The 24,684-nt window shown below is 33.8% G+C and overlaps 1 protein-coding gene across 2 annotated transcripts in view; it reads right to left on the bottom strand.

Moving 5' to 3' along the window:
• Nucleotides 1–11,962: 11,962 nt before the first annotated feature.
• The window catches only part of LOC126761944 (cyclin-dependent kinase 14), a 379,465-nt gene continuing 366,743 nt past the window's right edge, over nucleotides 11,963–24,684 (bottom strand). For both annotated transcript variants that reach the window (XM_050478379.1, XM_050478380.1), the window contains one exon: nucleotides 11,963–23,931. In XM_050478379.1, the coding sequence (XP_050334336.1) occupies nucleotides 23,867–23,931 (65 nt within the window). In that variant the 3' untranslated portion in view covers nucleotides 11,963–23,866. The remainder of the gene's footprint in view (nucleotides 23,932–24,684) is intronic.

Here is a 24,684-nt window from a genome sequence, read left to right as displayed (position 1 = left end):
TGAAGGTTTCTTAGGCGTTTTGTAAAGGTAGACAACATGGTCAGGTGATGGCGTACAAGTCTACTCCTTATTGGCAAGTGTAATATGAACACAATTTCTCTCGACATAAGCTTTCTTTAGTGGTCAATCTAATTATTTTCCATTTTTGTCTAAGAGTAACTGTTGTGTTTCCATCATTGTTCGTATTTAATACATAAGATCTGAGCAATTTTAAGAAATGGTACAGCCAAGCCTAAGATCTTTCCAGTTTTTTGGAAATTTCGCTTGTAGGAAGACAGGATTTTTGGAAATCCGGCAGACAACATTTTTCCTCGTGACATTTTGGCAGATCTAATAAAATTTGTTGCATTAAGGTTACACGTTACTGTATTTCACTGCAAAAATTTAAAGTTCAAATAGTCACCAAATTTCTCTTCTAATATGAATATATGCGAACTGCCACAAGTAAAATATTTGAAACCTAAAATTCAACTGAATTATTGCGCTGATCTCTCAAAACAAAAGCATTTATGTAACGGTTCACACATCATTATTTACCGCTATAATAATGTATTTTATAAATTTAAATACCAAATTTTCTTTTTATGAAATTACTACAAAAGTAACGCCGCGGTTTTTATTTTAGTTGGAGTTTATGGGAATGGCTACCAGTGTACAACAGAAAAATCCTTCAATTTTCGAAATAAAATATTTTTGCAATTAATTGTGTGTAAATTTTGACATTTAAAACAATAGCACAGCTTCCATAAGTTTTCAAGTTTCAGTTATAATTTTAAGATACAGTGCTTCAACTTTTTATTCTAATATTACTGCAAAATATAACATTTCCACTTTTCCTAAAGAATATTACGTATAAATACATATTTGTATGTATGTATATATTAATATTGTGTAGACACAGAAAAAGTGCAACACTACTGTTTTTTATATGTAAATTACATACACTTGTATAGATAAGTACCTAAATGCATCAACACCGAATAAGGCGCCAACACGCCTAGAAATTTATATCGAAACCAAGAGTTCAGTTAAAACTCGAATGAAAAAGTAAGTGCATTCGAGTGCATATCTACATATTGTTTTGTAGTTGTTACTCACATGCATAACTAAGCAGAGCATTTATAACACTGAGCAACGAACTGTAAGCGATTTGTGTGACGCCTACTCTTATGTTTGTATATTTTTCGGTATAATTTAAATAATTATACAAATTGTGATTTGATCTGACGCGAAAAAGCAAATTGCTTTACCACAATTGACGATCTATGGTTATTTAAAATATAGTCACTTGGTTTTATTACAAGAAAATCTCTGTAAAATTAATGTTGGAATATATTTTTCAACTGCATTTTTTACAACCATTGTGAGAGGAGCTCTAAAAGGAGAACAACTAGTCAGGAAACCGTGAGTTACTAACTTTAACTGCTTTGGTTGTCCACCTAAAATAAGGTTAATAGTTCAATGATTCCAACAGTTGCAGAAATCAATCCAACTGCCTGGCTTATTTGTGGCAATTTTAGTTGAAATTCCATTTCCAGAAACTATTCCACCAATTTGGTGCACACGGATAACTCGGTCATTCTACAATATATCTTTATCCCTCATTTGCCTACTAAAATGATTTTTTTATACCATGTGTACTTATATAGGTAGACCAACAGGTCAGGTACCGGAACGATATGTAAATATATCCGTCTCCATTATGTTATTCGAACTGACTTAACGCCGAAATCATTGTGAAATGGTTTACGATTTTTATAATGGATGAAAATATCGAACAAAGAAAGAGTGGTGTAAAGCCTTCAAAGACGGTCGAGAGATCATTCTGAACGACTTTCGATCTCTTCAACTGATGAAAATATTAAAAAAGTGATGGATATGGTACTTGAAAATCGTCAGGCAATTATTAGAAAGATGACAAGAGAGCTCAAAATCTCTCACGATTCCGTTCGAATAATTTTGATGGATATCTTGAGTATGAGACGCGTTTTTGCTCGACTCGTCCCGATAAAGCTGATTTTTTTTTGAAAACGGGTACCGCAACAGGTCATGTTTGATCTTGTCCGATCCCGATCTTACATTTGTGGAGAGCATTATAACTGGCGATGATACATGGGTTTATGAGTTTGACTTGCGAACAAGTCAATAATCATCGGAATGGTACGTCATGAACTTGTTCAGGAGGAACAGTCGATCGAGGAGATAAAACAAAATTTGTTGAAGGAGCTAAAGGCCCTCCCCAAAAATGCTTATGAAAAGTGTTTCAAGGACTGGAGAAATCGTTGACATAAGTATATTACATCCGGTGTATATCGGCCAGTCTATGGCAAGCATTTAACTATGAACCGATTCAGCCTTCCATACTGCGACGCTCCGTATGCAACAAAAGTGACGCATCAAAATCTTTTCGCATTATTCATGTACTAAAGTTTTTTCAGTTCCATAATGGCAGGTTCTCATACAATTTTTGCTACGATTTGCGTCGAACATCTTTAAGCTGTTTGTGAATCGGCCATAAAACTTGCGATAAGAATGTTTAGAGTTACATTAGTAGTAATACATACATATAGTATATTCAGCATATTCTATAAACAAATATATTACTTCATCTGTATTTTTTTGTTCTTTAGCTTTTTACTTCAATATTTATGGGTTTTGGTATCTGACTAATTACCGTCAAGGTGTCACTTGTTACACATGTGCTACGCTAACATAGTGTTGTTGTGTTGCTATTGTTAAGTCATTTCAATTACTCACCATTGTTATACGAAATTGAATGATGTATACGGTTATCGATATGTAGTACGAAAATAAATACGTATAATTATATATGTATGTAAGTATATATTATGCAAATGCTCACGTTCATTTTGTTGTGAATAATTTAAATGGAGCTTAAACGATAGCTAATAGAACAATAATAAATTAACAGTTTGCACTTACAACAAAAATATGCATACATATTATATATACGAGCCTCTGAACCATGACGTTATAAAGAAATACTATTATTTTTTAATACGAGTATTATATAATAGCAATTATGATTTAAGAGTTTAAAAGGAAAAAATTATGTCACAAATATGAGAAAGAAGATAACATTCACTTATTATATTTCCCTAACGAAGCTTTCGAACATAAATATAAAGAAACATACATTTAGGGCATCTAACATATTTTTAAAGTACATTTTTCAGTTTAAAACATATGCAACGAAATCGAAAAGCCAAGTATTACCAGCTGCTCTCATACCCTCGAAAATATTATAATTTATTAGCTGAATGAATGTGATGATACTCGTTGTTTCACGGTTTCCATTTATTGTGGATGTAGTAACCAATTCCAGCGCATGCAAAACGCGTCCGACAGCAATTCATCATCTCGCCCAGACGTCAACTAATGGCGGTGCTGAGCGGTTTGTCGTCAATGACATGCCATTTAAATATTTCGGCTGTTAGTTTTTTGTCCATACAAAAATTATTTGGTTCAGTTAGCAGTTTACACTTTTTAAGTGGTGTTTTGTAATCTCTTTTTATTTTGTCATCGGCAAACTTTTGTTAGTTGAGTAAAAGTTATAATACATATAATATATAGTATGCATTGTGACAAAAATTTTAAATAAAACGCAAAATATTTACTTATTCATCAATATTTATTTTGTCACCTTCAAAGTATTTCCCATTAGATGTAATACATAGAACTATTCCAACGATTTTTGCAGACCTCGAAAGACTTTTCATAAGCACTTTTTAGGATGACCTTTAGCTCCTTCAGCGAATTTTATTTTGTCTCTTCGATCGACTGATTCCGATGATTGTGGACTTGTTTGTATGTCAAATTAATAAACGCAAGTCTCCTAGGCACTTATAGTGCCCTCCATGAATGTGGGATCAGAATGAAACATGTCCAAAGAGGCCTGTTTACAGTACTCTTTAAAAAATAAATTCAGCTTTATCGGGTCGATTCCAACAAGAACACGTTTCATACCCAAACCATCCATCAAAATCATTCGAATGGACTCGTGAGAGATGTCGAGTTCTCTTGCCATCTCTCTAACACTTGCCTGACGATTTTCAAGCATCATATTTTTTACTTTTTTAATAAATTCTTCAACGATCTCTCGACCGTCTTTGAAGGCTTTGTACCACTAGTAAGATTGTGTTTTTGATAAAAGTGAGTCACCATAAGCCATTTCCAACATTTGCAACCATTCCTCAAATAGAATTTTGTTAGAAATACAAAATTTTAGACAAATTCTTTGTTCGATAAATATCGGAATGCACTAGTGAGGTGTGCCGACTTAAGCAGATGCTATAAATAAACTGGTTTACAAATCGCCCTCATATTTCGCATAGTAATTAAGGACCAACTTAACAAAAAACATTTGTTGGAAATATCATTTACCCGGGAATTTAATGAATTTAATTACAATTTCTGGGTCCTTTTTTGCCAATGTATATCGTATACATACATATATGTATGTTTGTACATATAAATATACTTTTACGTATACTCTTTGCTGTGGGATATGTGGTATGGTACTTTATATTATAGGAAGAGTTTTGTTTTGAAATTAAGGCGAATGTCATTAATTCATCTATTAAAACCAAAATAATACATACGTAACTCAAAATATTTATATCATCCAAAACTTGTATTTAAATCAAAAACATTTGTTCGGCTGATGCGTTCAGAACGCATATTTTGGAGATGCCTCAATCACAGTGGAAAAAGTGCTTCGGCAATTGGTTCAAACGCATGCAAAAACGTAAAGACCTCAATTGAAAAAAAAATTTCGATGATTAATATTTGTTTTTGTATCGTACATACATATAAAATTACTATTTTTTTTTTTGAAACAAACTAATCTTTCTACCAAATCCGAGCTTGAAAAGTAATGAAGAACCGAAAAAAAGTGTCTAAATCTACTTAACAGGCTATTGGAGAGATTACGGCTAAGGTGCGAACTTGCTTCGAATCCACAACCCGGGAAAAAGCTCACATATCACTTATGCAGTTTTGTTGAGCGTATTGTGAAAAATTGTACCGTTACAATGTTATTGGTTTCCAAGAGTGTGAACCTTGCGTTCAAGTCTATTTTTAGCAATGAAGGTTTATGGCTCATTAATATTCTGGTAACCTTGATCATAGTCATAATTATTAGGATCGTATTTTTAAAAGACTTTTTAATTAAAAAGTTAAATAACTATTTATAAATAGGTTATATGTGAATATATACATATACTTACTCATATTTGAATATATACATATACTTACTCACGCCGTTACAAAAATTAAACTATCATATTTATTTTTTTAGATTTTGTCGTTTTGCTTATTAAAAGTTTCTAGCCACTTGCATCTGTTGATCGTAATTTTCTTCAAGCGCGTTGTCAAAAGATGACGGTAGGCTTCTATTTGGAGATCACCTTGAATTAGTCTTTATATTGATTTGAGTTATTGCTCCACTTCTCTTGATATAATTTTGCGCTTTCTAAGGAGATTTCTTCGAATGCGTTCGCTAACGCTTTTTATGCCTGAATTGAACGAAGACTGCGAACATTTCGATTCTGTGAATTTTCCCGCTGTATGCTTTGTGAACTTCTAACAGATTTATATACATATGTACGTGAATATATTCACATATGTAGCAATTTCTTGCTTCCCGAACATGGAAAAGTTCAAACATTTGACTCAAATTAAATGATTAACTTTTTAATTAAATGTTTTTTGTAATGATTTTGCAATTTTATCACAATATTATTTTCCTCCTTATCAGATTTTTATTAACAAAAGCTTGTGAAACATTTATTACGTTTTGCCGAAACAGTTAAATTCCAAACTACATATGTACACATAAACATTTATGTGTGCATAGATATTACGGTGCTTTGAAGAAATTGTTAAAATTGTATTGTACGCTTTGAAGTTAAATTCTTCTTCTAAATTTAAATCAATTCAAATGTTTACCATTGCGAATTTATGGGCACACAATCTCTACCTTTCGCTTGCTCTTCTCCATATATTAACTTACGCATATGTACGTAGGTTGTCTTGTATATTTTAGGATTTGGCAACACTAGCACAATCACATTAGTTGCAATCTGAAAACTCACAACTTTATCGTAGAACGTTTTGACACATGAGCGCTATTTGTGTTGATTACAGTAACTTAAAATATTCATCTCGGCCAAAAAAATGGAATTAAATCGCAAACATTTTCGAGGGCTTATTTTGTACAACTTTCAACGTGGATTAACTCATCAAGAGTGCATATGTAGATGAAACTAATTCAATATTTTTAATGAAGCTTCATCAAGGACCAGTGTTTGTCGATATTATGGTGACTTCAATCGTAGAACACTCCAAGACAAATTTCGTGAATGTCATCCAAAATCAGTTTTTACTCTCGAAACTATTGATGCTGTGCGCAAACTGATATTGCAAAATCGTCATGTGACCTATCGTGAGATTGAGACAACTATGGGCATTTGTGGGAAAAAAACTTGTTCACGTTGGATCTCACACAATTTGTCAATAGATCAAACCAAGACTCGTGTCGATTGGTCCAGAGAAATGTTTAGAAAATACGATAACAGTGCAAGAAACACTGTTTTTTAAAAAAGCATATCGCAACCTTACATTTTTGAGAACTCAATACATCGATTTGATAAGTCATCCTCCGTATAGCCCTTGGCACCGAATGACTTCTTTTTATTCCCTTCGTAAAAACGTCAACGTTTTTCGACACCTGAAGAGGCGGTTGATGCGTTTTGGAGATATCTCAATCAGAGTGACAAAAGTGTTTTTAGAATTACTTCAAACGCATGCAAAAGTAAGTAGATCTTAATGGAAAGTATTTTGAAAAACAAAAAAGTTATTTTCAATCATTAAAACTTGGTTTTGTTCTCGAATCCTGAAATATAAAAGGTAACCTACGTACTTTACCGTGTCTCCAAAAAAACGAAGTATATCAGTATGAACCCGAATATACGCAAAGTATTCTTTAGACTCCTAACATTTCAGAGAAATTTCACGAGGAATCTTAAAATTTTATGTACTAAAATAATATTTTTTATGTGTAAACACACAAAATCTACATATGTACATACTATATATGTATGTATGTATATACTATATATACTTAAGTATATAAAATACCTCTCACTTTTTATTTCGGTGAATAACATCAGAATAGCCTTTCGAATCATTAAATCTGCAGTTGTTTATTGCTAGCAAATTTTTTAAAGATTCGGGTAAATGTAAATAATACAAATGTTTTTATTTACATTATTACATACATAAGTATATGCATACGTACATATAAAAATAATGTACGTTCATACTAAGTACAAATTGTATTTTATTGTTATTTTTAGTACGCAGGGAGTTTTATATATATTTCTTGTATTGAATATATACATACATATGTACCTGTATTCTTGCTTCTCGTTAGCAACAAATCATTAGGTCATGGTTGTTGTTTTTAGTTCAACTCTTGCGTTACATCCATCTGGCGTCTGGGGAGTTGACACTGTATTTGGAATGTGGCACGTCGATCTTTCGCAGCTGTGATTGACTACTAATAATTCCGTATTTATGTATGCACATATTTATTCGATGCATGCATTTTGATAAAACTTTAAATATTTATGATTTTTGAAGGGCACAGAGCATAAAACTTATTCTTCTACTTATTGGACATATTAAATTTTGTTCAATGATGAAGAAGATCTGGAAATGAAATATGAATTATCAATAATACCCAAGTTTAAAATATGTAGTAAATATTCGATGACGTAAGTACTGCATAATGGATGCCACGAAAATATAATATTATGTTACATTAATTATTTATTTATTTAATCACCGCTCTATGCTGCTGAATCCCAATAAACCGCTTTTATTATACACTGAGTAAGAATCTGATGCACAAGAAATAAAATTACACCACGAAACAATGTTTACTAGGAATATAATTTTATACACAAATTATTTTACTGTTATTTGTTCAAACTTTTATAAAGCAAATCTCATTAAAAAATAAATTCTTCACAATCCACATTCAATCCGCTCTCTTAATTAATCTTTAAACATAGAAAAGCTGACTGGTTGGTGGGCAGAGTAGGCTAAAAAACTATCACACTTAATGGCGAAAGGTACAGGTAAACCTGTATGGTACCAGGATTATTTCTTTTATTCACAGGGCAGTTCATTTTTTAAAAGGGAGGCAGGCTTTGGTAATGCTAAATATGGTATTTTTTAATCCAATAAAATTTAATTAAATAACTACGTTGATTCTTATTCTCCTTTACCTGGTCTTTCCAACAAAGTAGAAGTCTTCCTCTTTCTTTGATTCTCCCGGCGAGTACTGCTTATAGAGGTTGGTCTTTGTTCGACGAGAGAAGGCTTTACTTCTCAATTTCCTCCTCAGTCAGAAGTAGGACCTGTTAACAAGAGTTATTCTGCGTTGGATTTCGAGGCTGACGTTGTTGTTGGTGTTAGTGCTGGTTCCAAGATAGACAAAATTATCTACGACTTCGAAGCTCTGACTTTCAACAGTGACTTGGGAGCCAAGTCACGAGTACGACGACTGTTTGTTTGATGACAAGAGATAACTATTTGGTCTTGTTATCGTTCACAATCAGACCCAAACGCTTCGACTGGATAAGTCTAGAGAAAGCATAACTAACGGCGGGGTTGTTGAGGTCAAAGATATCAATATCATCAGCATTCGCCACAGTTGTACATTCATTAAGAAGATAGTACCTTCTTTATTTAACACTGTTGCTTTTCCGCAATAGATTGAAGAGGTCACACAATAGGAGTCTCTTTGACTGAAACCCCGCTTCGTATCGAACGACTCAGAGAGGTGTTGCTCAACGTCGGCTTACACAGCCGTATTAGCTCTGCGGGGATACCAAATTCAGACATAGCGGCATGGAAGCAGTTCCTTGTCGTGCTGTCGAAGGCCATGATACAAATACAAATCCCCAGACATGTAAGACGTAAGTATATATTATATGATTTCTTTTTTCTGTTACATTCTAAATTCATCCAAGTGCCAACGAATATGCATATGTGTCATAACATATCAAAAGGAATATCTTAAATTTGCTCATAATATATCCGAAAAGCTTTCTTATCATATAGGATTTGTTGACATACTTTATAACACCAGATAAATGATTGTAAGTATTTTAAGACTTTGCCCATATTTGCAGCTTAATGGCAAGCAAGTTTATAACCAGAAATTCTTCACTGAAGTCCAACATGTCAATAAACATCAGATTATATCAATTAAAAAACGATTAGAAACGAAGTTAGTTAATCTTTTTGATCTCCATAGTTCAAGTAGATATGTGTGTGTTTATTTTTAACTATTATGTGGCTGGTATATTTATGACACAAATTTGTCGGATGGCAACTGGTAGAATTTTTGACGCCATGAAATATCTGCTTGAACTTCAGCAAGCTGAAAACTATTAGTTGCTTGTATGGCAAAAAACAATTAACTGTCTATTGGTGATTATTTTTGACACTAGTAATACTAATTCCATTTGTCTGTTTCGAAAACAGAGAAAAGTCACAGGGGGTGGAAAAGGTAGTCACAATTAAGCTAGACGCTTAGCATCGACACGCGTCAAACCCAAAACATTAACCAACATGGTTGAGTTGATTTGTAGAGATGTTGTCGCACATTTTCTTAAACTTTTTCCGATACTTGTGTTCATATTAATTCCGTGTCTGTGGTTCCAATGGAAACACAAATTTTCAAGCAAACTCGTTATTCAATTTTTCGCCGGTCATATAATTGACCAATTGAGATTAAACTTCATCGATCTTAACGGGAATGTCACAGATTAGAACGCAGGTCCGTTGTATTAACTAAAACTCCAACTGCCTTGAGCCTTTTTCAAATTTATTGAGACAGCTTATGTCAGTTTCGGTTATTCCTTTTGGTTCGCTGAAGGTAAGTCGATATTTTTCAAATTCAGCCAAACAAAGGCTGGACTATGGAGGAGATTGACAATTTACGTCCGTCAAGAGTTTTAGTCTTAGCACGTGAATACTTATTGGACTATGTCCAGTAAAAACTACTATTACGCCTATGTTAAAGGCATGTCGTTCAGAAGATCATCAGCGCTCTGCTGTAAATGGGAGGCACCAATGTAGATCGAACTAGGACCCATTTCGATGTGAGCAGGGCTAGAGTGTCTCACCCAAACGAGTGTGATGATGAAGTATGTAGCTTGAGGCTATTTCTAGTGAGTACCAACACTGCCTTGAAAAGCTTCTAGCGCACAGTTAGCGAGCTTAGCACTAGTATTGCCGCTTGGTTGTTGAAGTGAATGTCACCTCCCTGAAAAAGGCTACACTTCCTAGCTGACCAACAAATTTGTCTCTTCATTTATCGTTTTTTGTTCAGTATTGTTAAGCATTACATCATGGAAAAACTTACGCCTGAACAACGTTTACAAATCGTTCAACTTTATTACGAAAATTCACGTTCTGTAAAGAATGTGTTTCGCGAGCATCGATCAACTTACGATCAACATAGTCGGCCCACTGAGCGTAATATTCGCAACACCATCACCTATTGAGACCCAGCATTCAATGCAATGAAGAAAGTACAACAGCCGTAGTTGAGACTTTACAAGAAGACCGTGAAGAGTCGACTCGCCGCCGTTCGCAGCAACTCGGACTGACATATGGAATGATTTGGAGCACAAAATACAGCTTGTGCAAGAAGTGGCGTCGTTCGACCTTCCCAAGCATTTTAGAGCCAAATTTTGTTCAGCGATGAGGCCTATTTCTGGAGCAATAGTAATATAAACAAGCAAAATTGCCGCATTTGAGACGAATAAAAACCTGAAGAAGGTGCATATTTCTTCAAAAATGATACCGGCTTTCGTCTCATGATAACCAACTATTTGATGCCTGAAATTAAAGTTAGTGATACCGACATTTAGTTGCAACAAGACAGCGTCACTTCCCACACATCGCATCAATAATTTGATTTATAGAGAGAACACTTTGGTGAGCAGATAATTTCACGTTGAGTGCCGATCCATTGGTCACCAAGATCATGTTATATCACACCGTTAGACTTTTTGCCTTAGAGCAAAACATCACAGGTGGCATTCGCAAGTTAACAGTCGAAATGGGTCACCAAACATTGGCGCATCTGAGACGTAGCCGCGACCAACATTTGAAAGAGATAATATTCAAAAAATAAATACCAAAAATGTATTTTCGAATGATAATAAACATTCACCAATATATTTGAAATTTCTGTCTTTTTTTTTTAAGTAAAGAACCTCGACAACGGATGAGTCGACGTTGCGAGTTTTCGAGAGAAAAGTTCTGCGAAAGATTTATGGTCCTTTGCGCGTTAGCCACGACGAATACCGCATTCGATGTACGTACGAGATATATGACGACATCGACATAGTTCAGCGAATTAAAAGACAGCGGCTACGCTGGCTAGGTCATGTTGTCCGGATGGACGAAAACACTCCAGCTCTGAAAGTATTCGACGCAGTACCCGCCGGAGGAAGCAGAGGAAGAGGAAGACCTCCACTCCGTTGGAAGGACCAAGTGGGAAGGACCTGGCTTCGCTTGGAATATCCAATTGGCGCCACGTAGCGAAAAGAAGAAACGATTGGCGCGCTGTTGTTAACTCGGCTATAATCGCGTAAGATCCTCGAAATAGATCACTCTTTACATGTAATAATTTTGGGCAGGGAGCAGTAGTGAATTAAGAAATGGCGAATCGAAGACAGCGACAAATTCAAAGAAAAATAAAAAACGCACACTTTTATGTCAATATTTTCATCCACTCTCTCATTTATTTTATTCAAATATCGATTTACTGGCTCATTCGATACAATTATTTAAATATCAATTTTAAATTAAACACTGCATTCCGACAACTTTTTATTTATTTAATTTGTGTGTATTTTGTCTTTGTTTTCTTTTTTATTTTTTTTTTGTTTTTCAAATTTCATTAAAATCCAATATTACTACGATTTGCAATTAAGTTCGCTCTTCAGCCTGTCGACGCAACAACGCTCACAAGTAGTTTTGCCATTATTATAGTAATTTACTTATTACGTTGCTAAGATTTGATCATATTTCACGCTACAATAATTACCGTATAATTTTAAGTTTTTTTCTTCACGTTTTCGAGTTGAATTTTTCCTTGTCTTGAGTTTACTTGTTTGTTGTATTAACCGCTATTTATGTGTACTTTAAAGTTTATAAAGTATATTTAAATTTTATTTACTTAAGTGTATAAATAAAATTTCTTTATATTCAATAACATTCAAAAACGATTTTTTCCTTTAATTTAATTTAATTTTTTGTTCTTTTTTGTTTTTGTTTTTGTTCTTTATCATCTTTACAAATTATTGTACATTGTTTTGTGTAAGTGTTTTGGTTTTAGTAAATTCTCTACAAATTCATGCTCGTAAATTTAATATAAATCTAACCACGTATGCACTTACGAGTATAACTGTGTCTTTCTTATGCGAAAAACCCTATTAAAACACTTTTTTATTGGAATATGCTAATCTCGTAAGACGAATAAGAGCGTGTGTGTAGTAGTTTGTTGATTTGGTCGCCATTTTTTCCATTTTAACTATGCTAGTTTATATTTAGTATATGCTAATTTTAAAAATATGCTCCCTACATTTATAGCTTTTTATATTTTAACTGTACATACGAGCGCACACATTACACACACATTTTCACAAAACGACTCGATTCTCTACAAATAACACACTTACTCACTAGAAGTTGATTTTTTATTTTTATATTTTTTTCGTTTTCCTATCAATAAATTAGTAATAATTAGTAATACAGTAATTTGCTCTAATAAGTGTTACGTATAATTTGTTGTAAATTAGATTATTTATCTGCCGTAAACAATTACAATACTTTAGTAGAGTTTAATATTGTTTTTAACAAAGGTACGGTTTAAGTTGTGAAATTATCGGTACTTAGTGGTTATTATTACTCGCTTACATTAGTATGGTATATCTACAATGCTAAGTAAGCTGTTGCTCACAAAAATTTTAAAGAAAATTTGAAAAACAAAAACACTCGTGTCTGCAACGTACGCGAAGCTTGCTTGGTCCAGCTTCATTGTTGCAAGAGTTGTGTGTTCAATAATAGAAATTAGTAGCTGTGATATTTATCAGCAACAGTTGTAAATATATAATCGAATTCGTGAAGTTATATAGATACAAACGTGTATGTATGTATTTTTATGCCATTTTGGCGTGATTTCTGTTTTTCAAAGTTTTGCATTTGCTTGCCATTTCGTTTTTAACATGCACAGCAATACCTCGATTTTTGTCCATTTTTTTAAGATTTTTAGGCATCTGCTTAATGTATATACTTTCGTATGTATGTATATAATACATACATACAATATACATACAATATACATATTTATTTAGTTGATTATTATTGTGTACGAAATGTATATGCAGGCCAATATACTGTTTCGTGCTTCTTCAGTAAAAAACAAAAAACAATGTTAATGAAAAGAAATAAAAAGAAATTGAAAAATTTAACGTATTCTGCAGAGTTTCTTCGACTACTTGGAGTATATAAATGATAAATGCAAACATATTAGAACACTCTGTGGAGTTTTAAGAGATTCACTGACAATTGTTACGACTGATTAGTCATTATAATCTTTGCATGTCTCATCTTATACGGCTGATTTACCAATAATGATGTTGTTAGTCCATACTTGTAGAACGACATGGCTCATTTCATGTCGAAATCTTAAATTGTACAAAAATAAAGCTTGTGCAAGAAATGAAGCCGCACGACCTTTCCAAGCGACATCGCTTCGCTCGACGTTTTCGAGCCACATTTAGTTCAGCGATGAGGTCCATTTCTAGCTCAATTGGTATGTAAACAAGCAAAATTGCCTCATTTAGGAGGAAGTGCAACCTGAAGAGATTCAAGAGCGGCCATTTCATCCAGAAAAAATAATGGTTTGGTTTTGGTTTGTGGCCCGGTGGAGACATCGGTCCATATTCCTTCAAAAATGATGCCGGTGAGACTTATTAAGAGAACACTTCAGTGAGCAGACAATTTAACGTTTGGACACGGTGAATTGGCCACCAAGATCATATGATATCAAACCGTTAGACTTTTTCCTGTGTAAAGCCTTAAGTCTAAGCGGACAATCCCGCTTCGATTCAGGCCTTGCAGCAAAACATTACGCGTGCAAAGGCAACCTACGCATAAATGGACCACAGTGAATCGATAACAGTTTCTGCTTCCTATAGAATCACGGCTATGGAATCGTTGAAAATGTTGCGAAAACTCTTCGAGGAGTCTATTGGGTTATTCACTAAGTAGATTCGTTTAATGAAAACAGCTGATATTATGGAATTTTTTCCCAGACAACTTCAAACTTAACCGTTATGTTCTTAAAGAGCTGATATATTAATGCTTGATTGTAAATGTTTTTTTTTTACATTACAAAAATTTGTAATATGTACGGAGAAGATGAGTTTACTGAAAGCCAATACCGAAATTGGTTTGCAAAATTTAATTCTGGAAATTTCGATTTTGAGGATGCACCACATCCTGGAAGGGACATCTTCAAGCCGATGGGAATTAAACAAAATCGTTGATCGATGCAATGATGATGAGCGAATAACAACTCGAATGATTACAGAAAGATAAATTTGTCCAACGCGACTGTTCACAAGAACATGAAAGGTCTAGGATTAGTTTCCAAGCCTGACATATGGGTTCCTCATGTTCTTACAAAACCAATTATTTATTTAGAGCTTTTCCCCGACAATATCACGATAAATCTCTCTAAAGTCTGTTGTGATCAGCTGGACGTGATGCACTCAAACAGAAAAGGAGTATAGACATATAGAAAAATGTAGTGTCCGACGAGAAAAATGCGAGATCTCAACAAATTTCATAACTCGCCCAAAATTTTTACAGCTTGAGTTAAATGGGCGTCCGTATCCACCATATTTCCAGACTTTGCACCTTTAGACTATTAATTGTTTCGATCTCCGCAACCGTTTTTAGATAGGAGAATCGTCACCTCAAATCAGTACGCCAAAAATCACTTGGACTAGTTTTTGGACTGCAAAGATCAAAAATTGTATGAGCGTGGAGTCAATCTCTTGCCAGAAAGATGGCAAAACTATGATTAAAAATGAAGAATATATATAGTAGACTCAAAAAATGTTTTAGACAATAAATAATAGTGTTTCAAAAGCACTAAAAATGAAATTTCTACGTGAAGGACCCATATTTTATAACAAACTCAAGTAGTTATGTGGCCCAAAGCATTCAATGAAGTTCTTGAAATCAGTCGGTCCGAAAACTTGTCTCATGTGAGGCGTCCATTCAGCGCTGTTAATGAAAATAACTTCCAAAAATAAAGAAAACATTGCTTGAAAGAAACATTGTTGACATAAGAAAGATAGCAGTGGATCTCAACATCTCTTATGGATCGCCTCAATACGTTTTGGGTGTAAATACCTGAATATTTTGCAAAAACGACGTGGAGTTGTGGTCGCAAAAGAGATGCTGGATAACGTAGCTGAGCTATAAACCAAATAGTCGAAATTTCGAAGCATTAAAAGAAAGGAAATAAATAAAAGATTAAAAATTAAAAAATATCGCACAAATCGGACGCAGTCTATGAAAGATCATGCTGCAAAGATTTTATTTTTTTTTTGAAATTTCTGCAAAAGCAATAAGCAAAGTACGGCCATGCAGTAGAAAATTACATAAATAACAGAAGATGTATGTATGTATGTGTACAATAATGCAGGGAAGCTGTGATCTATGCCAATCAATCTCACAATTTTCTTTTAACACACTTTTTTATTTATAGCCTATAATTTAAAACACTCACGCCTCAATTAATTTCTATTATTATTTTTTCGTTAAAAACGCATGAAGCGCAAACGAAATTACAATGCAAAATTCATCAATGGAAAAATATTAAAATATCGCTTGCGATCGTTTATTGCTTTACTTAAAACTATGGACGTAACTCCGGGATGGGAAAGTGCAAAGTGCGTTAATTTTCAATACATAAGTATAGCTATCGTACTATATATTCTGTACGAATATTTGTATATGTAACGACTTATGTATGAATGTGTTTATGTATGTGTTAACACATTCATATGTGTGTTTCTTAATTTCTGAAGCGCGTGCAAAATTTATTCAAGTAATCCAAATTAAACATGAATTTTTTCTTAAACAAAAATTGTATGTTTGTATGTGTATATGTTGGAATGAGTTTTCACATGATTTACCTTAATTTTCTTTCATACTAGTAAGCCCCACCGAGCCGATAATGTTTTTGCACACGTCTATCAATAGTCAAATGCATACATACACCGACACGTATTGTATATGTATTTATGCATATGATTGTATTCATATCTGTTGGAGCCACTCGACTGCCAAAGTAACATAATGTAGAGCGCTTTGAAGAATCTTTATTTATTTAGAGGAAGAACAATGTTGGACTTGCTGTGCGAATAAACAATTGGTAATGTTAATAAACAAATTTTCCTTTCAGTTGCGTGTATGCCGCATACACTTTGCTTAACTTTAGCGCAAAAACTGAAAATCTTGCATTATCTTGCTTTCAGAACTTTTGTTTATACAGAACTAGTATTTACCTGAACTGTATGAAAGCGTTAAAATTAAGTGCTGAACTATTTTCCTCTTAACAATAAACAAATATTTCAGTCAGTTCGATGTGTACTACATATACCATATACAGAGAGCAAAAAAGTATATAATTATAGCAAAAAAAACATATTGGAATATTCGAAAAAAACTTAAGGTTATTCTAATGACGTCATAAACAATTTTCGCTTACTGTTTTAAGATTTTATTAGGAACACGCAACAAAATCACCCATCTTGAAACCCAGCATTCGTTATTAGATAATATTCGACCGAATAGACCAAGTCCAGCACGCAGTGAAGGAAATATAGCAGCCGTAGCTGAGAGTGGAGACTCGTTTAGGCGCCGTTCGCAGCAACTCGGACTGACGTATGGAACGACGTGGCGCATTTTACGTCGAGATCTTAAATTGAAGGCATGCATATTATGCAAGAACTGAAGCCGTCCTTACCAAGCGACTTTGCTTCTCTCTATGGGCTCTTGAAAAGTTCCAAGAAGATTCGTTTTCGAACCAAATTTTGTTCAGCGATGAGGCCCATTTCTGGCTCAATGGGTATGTAAACAAGGCAAATTCCCGCATTTGGGACGACAACCTGAAGAGGTTCAAGAGCTGCCATTTCAAATAATAAAGGTTTGGTGTGATTTGTAAGCCGTTAGAATCATCGATCCATATTTCTTCAAAAATGAAGCCATGTGACCGTCAATGGCGACCATTATCGTGCCATGACAACCGACTATTTGGTACCTGAAACTGAAGCTCGTGATCTCGGTGACATTTGGCTTCAACAAGACAGCGCCACTTCCCATATCAATGTATTTATTGAGAGAACATTTCGGTGAGCAGATAACAGCAGGTTTTGGCCCAGTCGATTGGCTATTAAGATCGTGTGATATCACACCGTTAGACTTGTTCCTGTGGGAATATGTAGAGTGTACAGTCTATGCAGACAATCTCGCTTTGATTTCGACATTAAAGCAAAACGCCACGCTTGTCATTTACCAGTTACCAGTCGAAATGCTCGAACGAGTCATCGAAAATTGGACTCAACGGATGGATCACCTGAGACATAGCCGCGGCCAACATTTGAAACAGATAATTTTTAAGAAATAAATGTCAAAGAATATTCTTTCGAATGATAATAAACATTCTCCATTAAAGCTGAAGATTTTGTGTTTTTTCTTTAAAAAAGTTGGGGACCACAAAAACGATTTCCTTAAGTTATTCAAATCCGGAAGCTATTTGCTTAACACAAATGATTATGAAATTACATATAGATTTTCTCATTTTATGAATGTTTGGTATGTCTGTAGTATATTTGTATGTCTATGGCCCAATATTTACTATCCTTTCCTCCCAATTACGTACGTAGTTATAAATTACTTCACACTGATTTGATTACCCTTATTGTTGTTGCTTTAAGCAACATTTGCCTTTGTATTATTCCATTACAGTTGTTGTATTTGCCATTTTGATTTGAGTTCTCTTCGTTTTGATACATTTTCAAGTACTTAAGTATGTATATATACTACTTTTTATACACGTAATTCATTGTCTATTCTCGTCTCTACATATCCAGATACAATTTGTTCTTTTTATATAAAGTGCCTTTAAACTTTTTACTTCCTTTGGACAGTTCTTCACAGTTTACTTGATGCCAGTGCGCTAATTATGAAATTTATTACTCGCAATATTTGTAGGTAGTTTTGTAGTTATTTTTTTGTGTATTTCATAAATTGCACTACCGCAAAGTGTTTGAGTTTTCATTATCTTAATTTCGATTGGTGGTTTCCTGTTTTTCAGTTTGCTACAAATGTTTCGTGAATTGATGTATGGATTTTAGTTAATCTGTAGGTATGTAGGCACGTAAATAAAATATAAATTCATTATATAAAATGTCTATGCCACCAATTTTACATTTCTTGGGTTGTTATGGGTATACGTGTGTGTATGGTATGTACTATATAACTATGGTAATGGTATCTTTGTAATTATTGGTACGGTTATCAAAAAACACTCACTTAGCTGCTTATTTTTAATGTATCTATGTATGTTTGTAAGTCTAATAAATACCATTGGAGAATTGTTCTTATTGCACTAGTGGGAAAATATTTATTTTACTTCAGCTATTCCCTTCCTATTTGTAAGATTTTCAATATAATTCCGGTATAAACACACTTACTGTACCTTAATACATATGTATGTATGTACATGCTTGTAATTGCTATATACATATATTTTGTTTTCGTACGTACATATACATATACAAAATCGTCGATGATAATTCGCGTTTCGACAATTCGTCTTCGTACACGTTTTCTTAAAGGTTCAGTTATCGCAGGTTGCTCTTGAGTTTTTTGAAATATTTCAATAAAGTTGTTTGTAAAACCAAATTAAAATGGCTCTAATAGAATTTACGGCAAGTTTAATGCTATGCAAATATGTCTACTACAATTGGTGTTGCTTATATTGTTGTTGTGTGGTTAAAAAATAATTGTCTGATAATTTTCGTATTAGCATCTATATATGTTTTTGAGTAAAACAATAGCTTGTATGAATGTGTGAATGTTTGCAACAAGACGTAACCGCTAAAGTGTGATTTATGTGTTCCTTTCAAGAAAATTCGTTCATGACCTTTAAACTAAACTGAAATGTGATTTTAGGCACCAAAAGTGAGCTTAGAAACGGTCGCTACGAATTGCTTTTGAATTGAAGCCATCTTTTTTTAACGTTTTGCAATTCGGAATCACTGAGTGTTGAATATAGTTCATAGGGAGTTTTATCGCCAGCCCTGCAAACCAAGTATCGGTTAAGTTATACGTTAACTACCTTGAGCGCTACCAGATATTTATCTTAAGGCCGAATTGACAAAACTGACCAAAACTTGGCATAACTAGTTATTAGGCGCAGGTAAACACAAACCGTGATTAGTATATCGTTAAACGTCTTGAAACGTGTTTGTCTAAAAAAGGACAAAACATTTATTCGAAGTAGTGTTAAACAGCCCCAAAAGGTGTATGTTTAAGATGCTTCTCTGCTCATGGATTTGCGGTTTTGAGGTGCTTTATAGAAACCCTGAAGGACGTTAAAATGGTAAAATTGTATGAAAGGGTTTACTGAAATCAGCTGAAATATAATGAACCATGATTAGATGCTGCAATAAGGCAATGATACGAAACATAGGAGATAACCATATGTTGTTTCCATTGCGTTAGATACTACTTCAGATAGGTCATCACATTCACCACTCGAATAGAGAATATTTGGGCTTCAATGAAAGCCAAAATATAAAGAAAACGTTTGACGTCAACGAAACATATAATTCGGTTACTCCAACAAACCCGGATACCGCCTTCTGTGGAATATGCGAAAAATGTTGTTGGAAGTTACCATCAAAGATGTCAGGTTATGGCGGGAGATTGGAGCAAGTATTGAATAACCGTTTATTATCCTATTTTAAAAGAATGCATTTCTATTTTCCTATTCATTTTCCCCAAAAAAAACTATCTACACTTTGGAAAAAGAAAACGTTACTTTTGAACGCACTGTATTTTCATTTGCTTGTGTAGACAGTCTGCCATAGAGTAATTCACTGGAGAATTCGTCGAAAATGTTTAAGTAATTATTGGTATACTAGATTTACTACTATGAGCAAAAAATAGTAAGACTTTGTTCACAACTTTAATTTTCTGGATTTGTTCTTCAAAATCAATGTCGTCCCCTCAAAGAAATCCCAGTACACTTGTGCCAATGTTTTTAAATTTCCTCGAAAGAGTTGTTAAAATGAATTTCCGGCATAGCTTTCAATGCGCGTGGCGATTCACGTTTAATGTCTTCAATTGACTCAAAACGATTTCCCCGAAGCGCTCGTTTGAGTTTGCTAAATAGCCAGAAGTCACACGGAGCTAAATCAAGCGGATATGGTTGCGGCACGATATTGGCTGAAAACTTAATTATGAAATAATCAATTCAGTATGCGACGGTGCATTATGGTTGTGCAAAAACTAAGGGTGTCGGCCCATGATTCTGGCCTCTTTTTCAAATAGCTTTGTGCTAACGACGAATACCACTACATTAGACTTCCTTGTTGACAGTTTGGCCGGTCGAAAGGAATTCGGAGTGCACCACACCTCGATAATCGAAGAAAAATGTCAACATAACTTTGATTTTCGACGAGCTTTGAGATGATTTTTTCGGCTTTGGCCATGATATTTGGCCGATTGATCGTCTGTTTCCAGGTAGTAAGCATAGATCCAAGACTCATCGCTAGTAATAATTCATTTCAAGACATTCTGATGGTCGGAAAGCATTGTTTCACAGAGGTTAATGCGACGCTGTTTTTCGAAAAATTTAGTGATTTTGGAACTAATCGTCGTTTCACTTTTCTTCAGCCCAATTGATATTTCAAAATGGTTTTCACTGATCCTTTAGATACAAAACGATGCCAGTAAGTTCTCTGACTGTTAATTGTCGTTTCTCAAGCACTAATTCCTTTATTTTATTGATGTGTTGATCTTCAGTTGCCGTTCTGGCCGTGGTTCGTCGCCGTTCTCGACCCTTCTTTGAATAATTTGTACCAATCAAAAAGACTTGCTGGTGACAGGTAATTATCACTGAAGACCTTTTCCAACATTCTAAATGTTTTCGCACCAGATACATGATTCCGCACACAAAATTAAATGAAAATTCTTTGTTGAAAAAATCGAAAATCGCAGAATGCGCTTTATGTACTTCAGAAGGACAAGCGTATACTAAACCCTAATGATTATTTTGACATGACATTTAACACAGATGTCACTTACAGCCATACCAACCCAAAAAAATATATTTCGATGAATGGGTATTCGCGCGAATTTAATTAAAATTAAAAAGTCTTACTATTTTTTGCCCACAATGGCATTTTCATTGAATTTTTCATGCGTGATAAAAATAAACCAAATACAATTAAAAGAACAAAGGTCATATTATATATATTTATTTACAGTATGATCAAATTAAAAACTAAATTATAGTTAATTGGCAAACATAATTATTCATATACATACATACATAACTGTAATGTAGTTATTTATATTCAAATATCAATTAATTTATTTTTATAATATTTTATATTAAATAAAACAAAACTTTTTAAGTAGGAAGACAAAACCTGAAAACCAAAATTAAAATCAAAACCATTGAAAACTGCAGTTTTTGCATGATAATTTAAACGCCTAATTTTAGAAAGTGTTAATTGGGCAAGTTGGTTTGCGAAATGCTGAATGATTTCAATTAAAGCAATTTTCGATTAAAAAGATTGTGAGTATTTCGCCTTAAGCTGCTAAAAATGCGTTCGAAGCAATTGCTCTATATCGAGAAAATTAAACAAGAATTTCGTAACGTTGTTTGTGTTCGTGTTTTCTAGAAATTTGGAGTTTTTTTTTTTGAAATTCATCTACTCGATTGCTGGTTGTTTAAGTTAGATATGCATATTTACAAATCGATGACTCTACTGGGGGGCTTACATGCACCGCTATTGAAGTCAAAAGGCAAATTGTTATTTAATTTTTTTTTTTTTAATTTGCTAAGGCTTCGCTAGAGTTTGCAGTTTTAGATTTGGAAATTTGAAAACTTGAAATTTTTCAGCACTAAGTATTACTTAAAACGCTGAGGTTTTTCAATTTACCGTTGCCATTATCTTATTCTTATTGAATAGCCAAATTTCCCTCCGCAACTAGTTGCCAAGCGTACGCACCTGCTACTAGTCGCTTGCATGTAAGCCCGCAAAATATCTAGTTTTAGTGTCATATGTTGGTTTTAAAAAGATTTCGAATGTGTTTTTTGCTATTTAATGTTTCAACTACGAATTGCCAGCTAATAACTACTACAACAATATGTATAAATTTTGTTTCGATTTTCACTTTATGCGTTTACGCTTTAACAAATGTCAAAAGTTGGTGTTGAATTTGGTTTATCGACTCTTAACGGTACTTGGTGGCAACACCAAGACCCTTGCCTAAACTCGCTCCCCTTCTACATCAATAATATTGTGTGTAAATATGTGCTGCATATGGTTGCAGTGTGGCTTTGCTGCAGCCAAAGCAAGCAAACGTTACGTGCAGGGGAAGGTGCTTACCGAGGACCTGAGGACCTAGAGGCACGTGTTCGATTCAAGAAAAATGTACATGTGTATATTTCGTAGTCTAAGAAAATAATATTATGTAATTTTATAGTTTTTCGCTCTTTTTATATATATGTAAATGTAAATCATGTTAATTAGTTTTTGTGGTTTTGAGTTGAATTTAGTTTAGTGTGTCTGTTTGCCTACTGTTTAGCTTAGAACTATTGATTTTTGTGGTTTTTGTAATTCTGACAAATTCTACTACAATTTCTATTTTATTTTACTTTTGTTTGTATTCCAAAATTTGACACTGCTTTACGGTTTCTGCTTAATACTTTTAAAACATTTTTTCGCTTAAATTTCACATTTGTTCGTTAGTACTTGTTTTTGTTGTGGCTTTTCGCTTCACTTATTTTTTCAATAATTTTTTTTTTTTTTTTGTATGTTTGGACCTAAGAATTTTAACTATTTTTGCCGTGTTTTTGATATTTACTGTCAAATTCTATTAAAATGTTAAAAATATATTTAGTGCTATGCTTCTAAGTTTTCAGTTATTTGTTGTTTATTTTTCACTTTTATTACTATAATTGAATCGTTTAAGTTGCTAAGTGATATTTTCAAGTTTTTCTTTCCGTGTTCTTTTTTTCTAAATTTTATTTTCATATTTTATGTAAGTAAGTAAGTATATACATTGCTACATAGTTGTGTTTGAGTGTGTGTGTGTTATATTTATCTTGTTGTTGTTGTTGTTGTTGGTTTCATGTTTTACATAGTCACTTTAGTTCTTTTACTTAGTACGTTGTGGTTTCGTGTGTTCTCACACAATTTACTCAGCTATTTAACTATTTTTTGTTTGTCTTAATTAATCATGTGTAGTTGTTGTAACTTTTTTGTTTTTGCATTAGAACTAAAATTAATAATAAAGAAATGTGTGTTATTGTTGAAAATAGTGTTGCACAAAAAATTAAGTTTGCAGTAAAAAAGTAGAATTACAATATTTATGGCTGTTGCTGCTAACAATAGAAACGTACACCATCCACCGAAAGGACCTGCTTTAATTTTCATTTGTTTTGTCGGTTCGGTTCAGGAAACAAGTGCACTCCCTCAACGGTAAATATTGATGTCTCTGTAAGGGAAGAAAAAATACATATAAATAAATTATATAATTCAATTTACACAAATAAAATACATTTAAAGTCTAACTAATGCTAAACTAGAAGACGCAAAATCTTCATTTACTTTGCTTTGTTACCAAATTAATTTGAAATACTGCCAAAAATAATTTTCTCCGTAATAAATTCTTTAATTTAATCGTTTTTCTTATAGTAAACAGAGGCAGCCATTGAATTGAATGAAAGTAAACGGCTCTCTCCTCGATCTTTCTCGCTTCCTCACTGCACGGAACCTAACACATTCCCGCACTAAATCCACAGCGATCATATTCACAAGCTGAACGAAAGAGTACACACTTGACCTTAATATTGTCGTTGATGGCGTTAAAATTCCGACTGTCAATAACCCTAAGATTTTAGGTGTGACACTCAACAGTCTGTGCTCCTTCACTCCTAACACGCATTTACTGCCAAAGTAGAGAGCCGCAACAAATCCTTAGTAGCCAGCAGCACATGAGGAAAACACAAAGAAACGTTGTTGGCAACATACAAGGCAATCGGCCGGCTGGCCTTTAACTATGCCGCACCAATATGCTTCAAATATGTCTGAACACTGCACTCCGGACTATAACAGGGCACCGCTTGATGTTTCCTGTCGAACATCTGCACAGTGAGCCCCGTATGCTCCCAGTTAAGGAGCATAATGAAGTCCTCTCCAAGCAGTTTCTGCTGTAGTGTTGTCATATAAGTAAATCATCCCGCTTGAA

The sequence above is a fragment of the Bactrocera neohumeralis genome, chromosome 6, assembly GCF_024586455.1.
Source record: "Bactrocera neohumeralis isolate Rockhampton chromosome 6, APGP_CSIRO_Bneo_wtdbg2-racon-allhic-juicebox.fasta_v2, whole genome shotgun sequence".
In the NCBI taxonomy this organism is placed as follows: domain Eukaryota; kingdom Metazoa; phylum Arthropoda; class Insecta; order Diptera; family Tephritidae; genus Bactrocera; species Bactrocera neohumeralis.
Note: the sequence above shows the minus strand (reverse complement) of the source record. Positions and strands in the feature narration are given on the sequence as shown.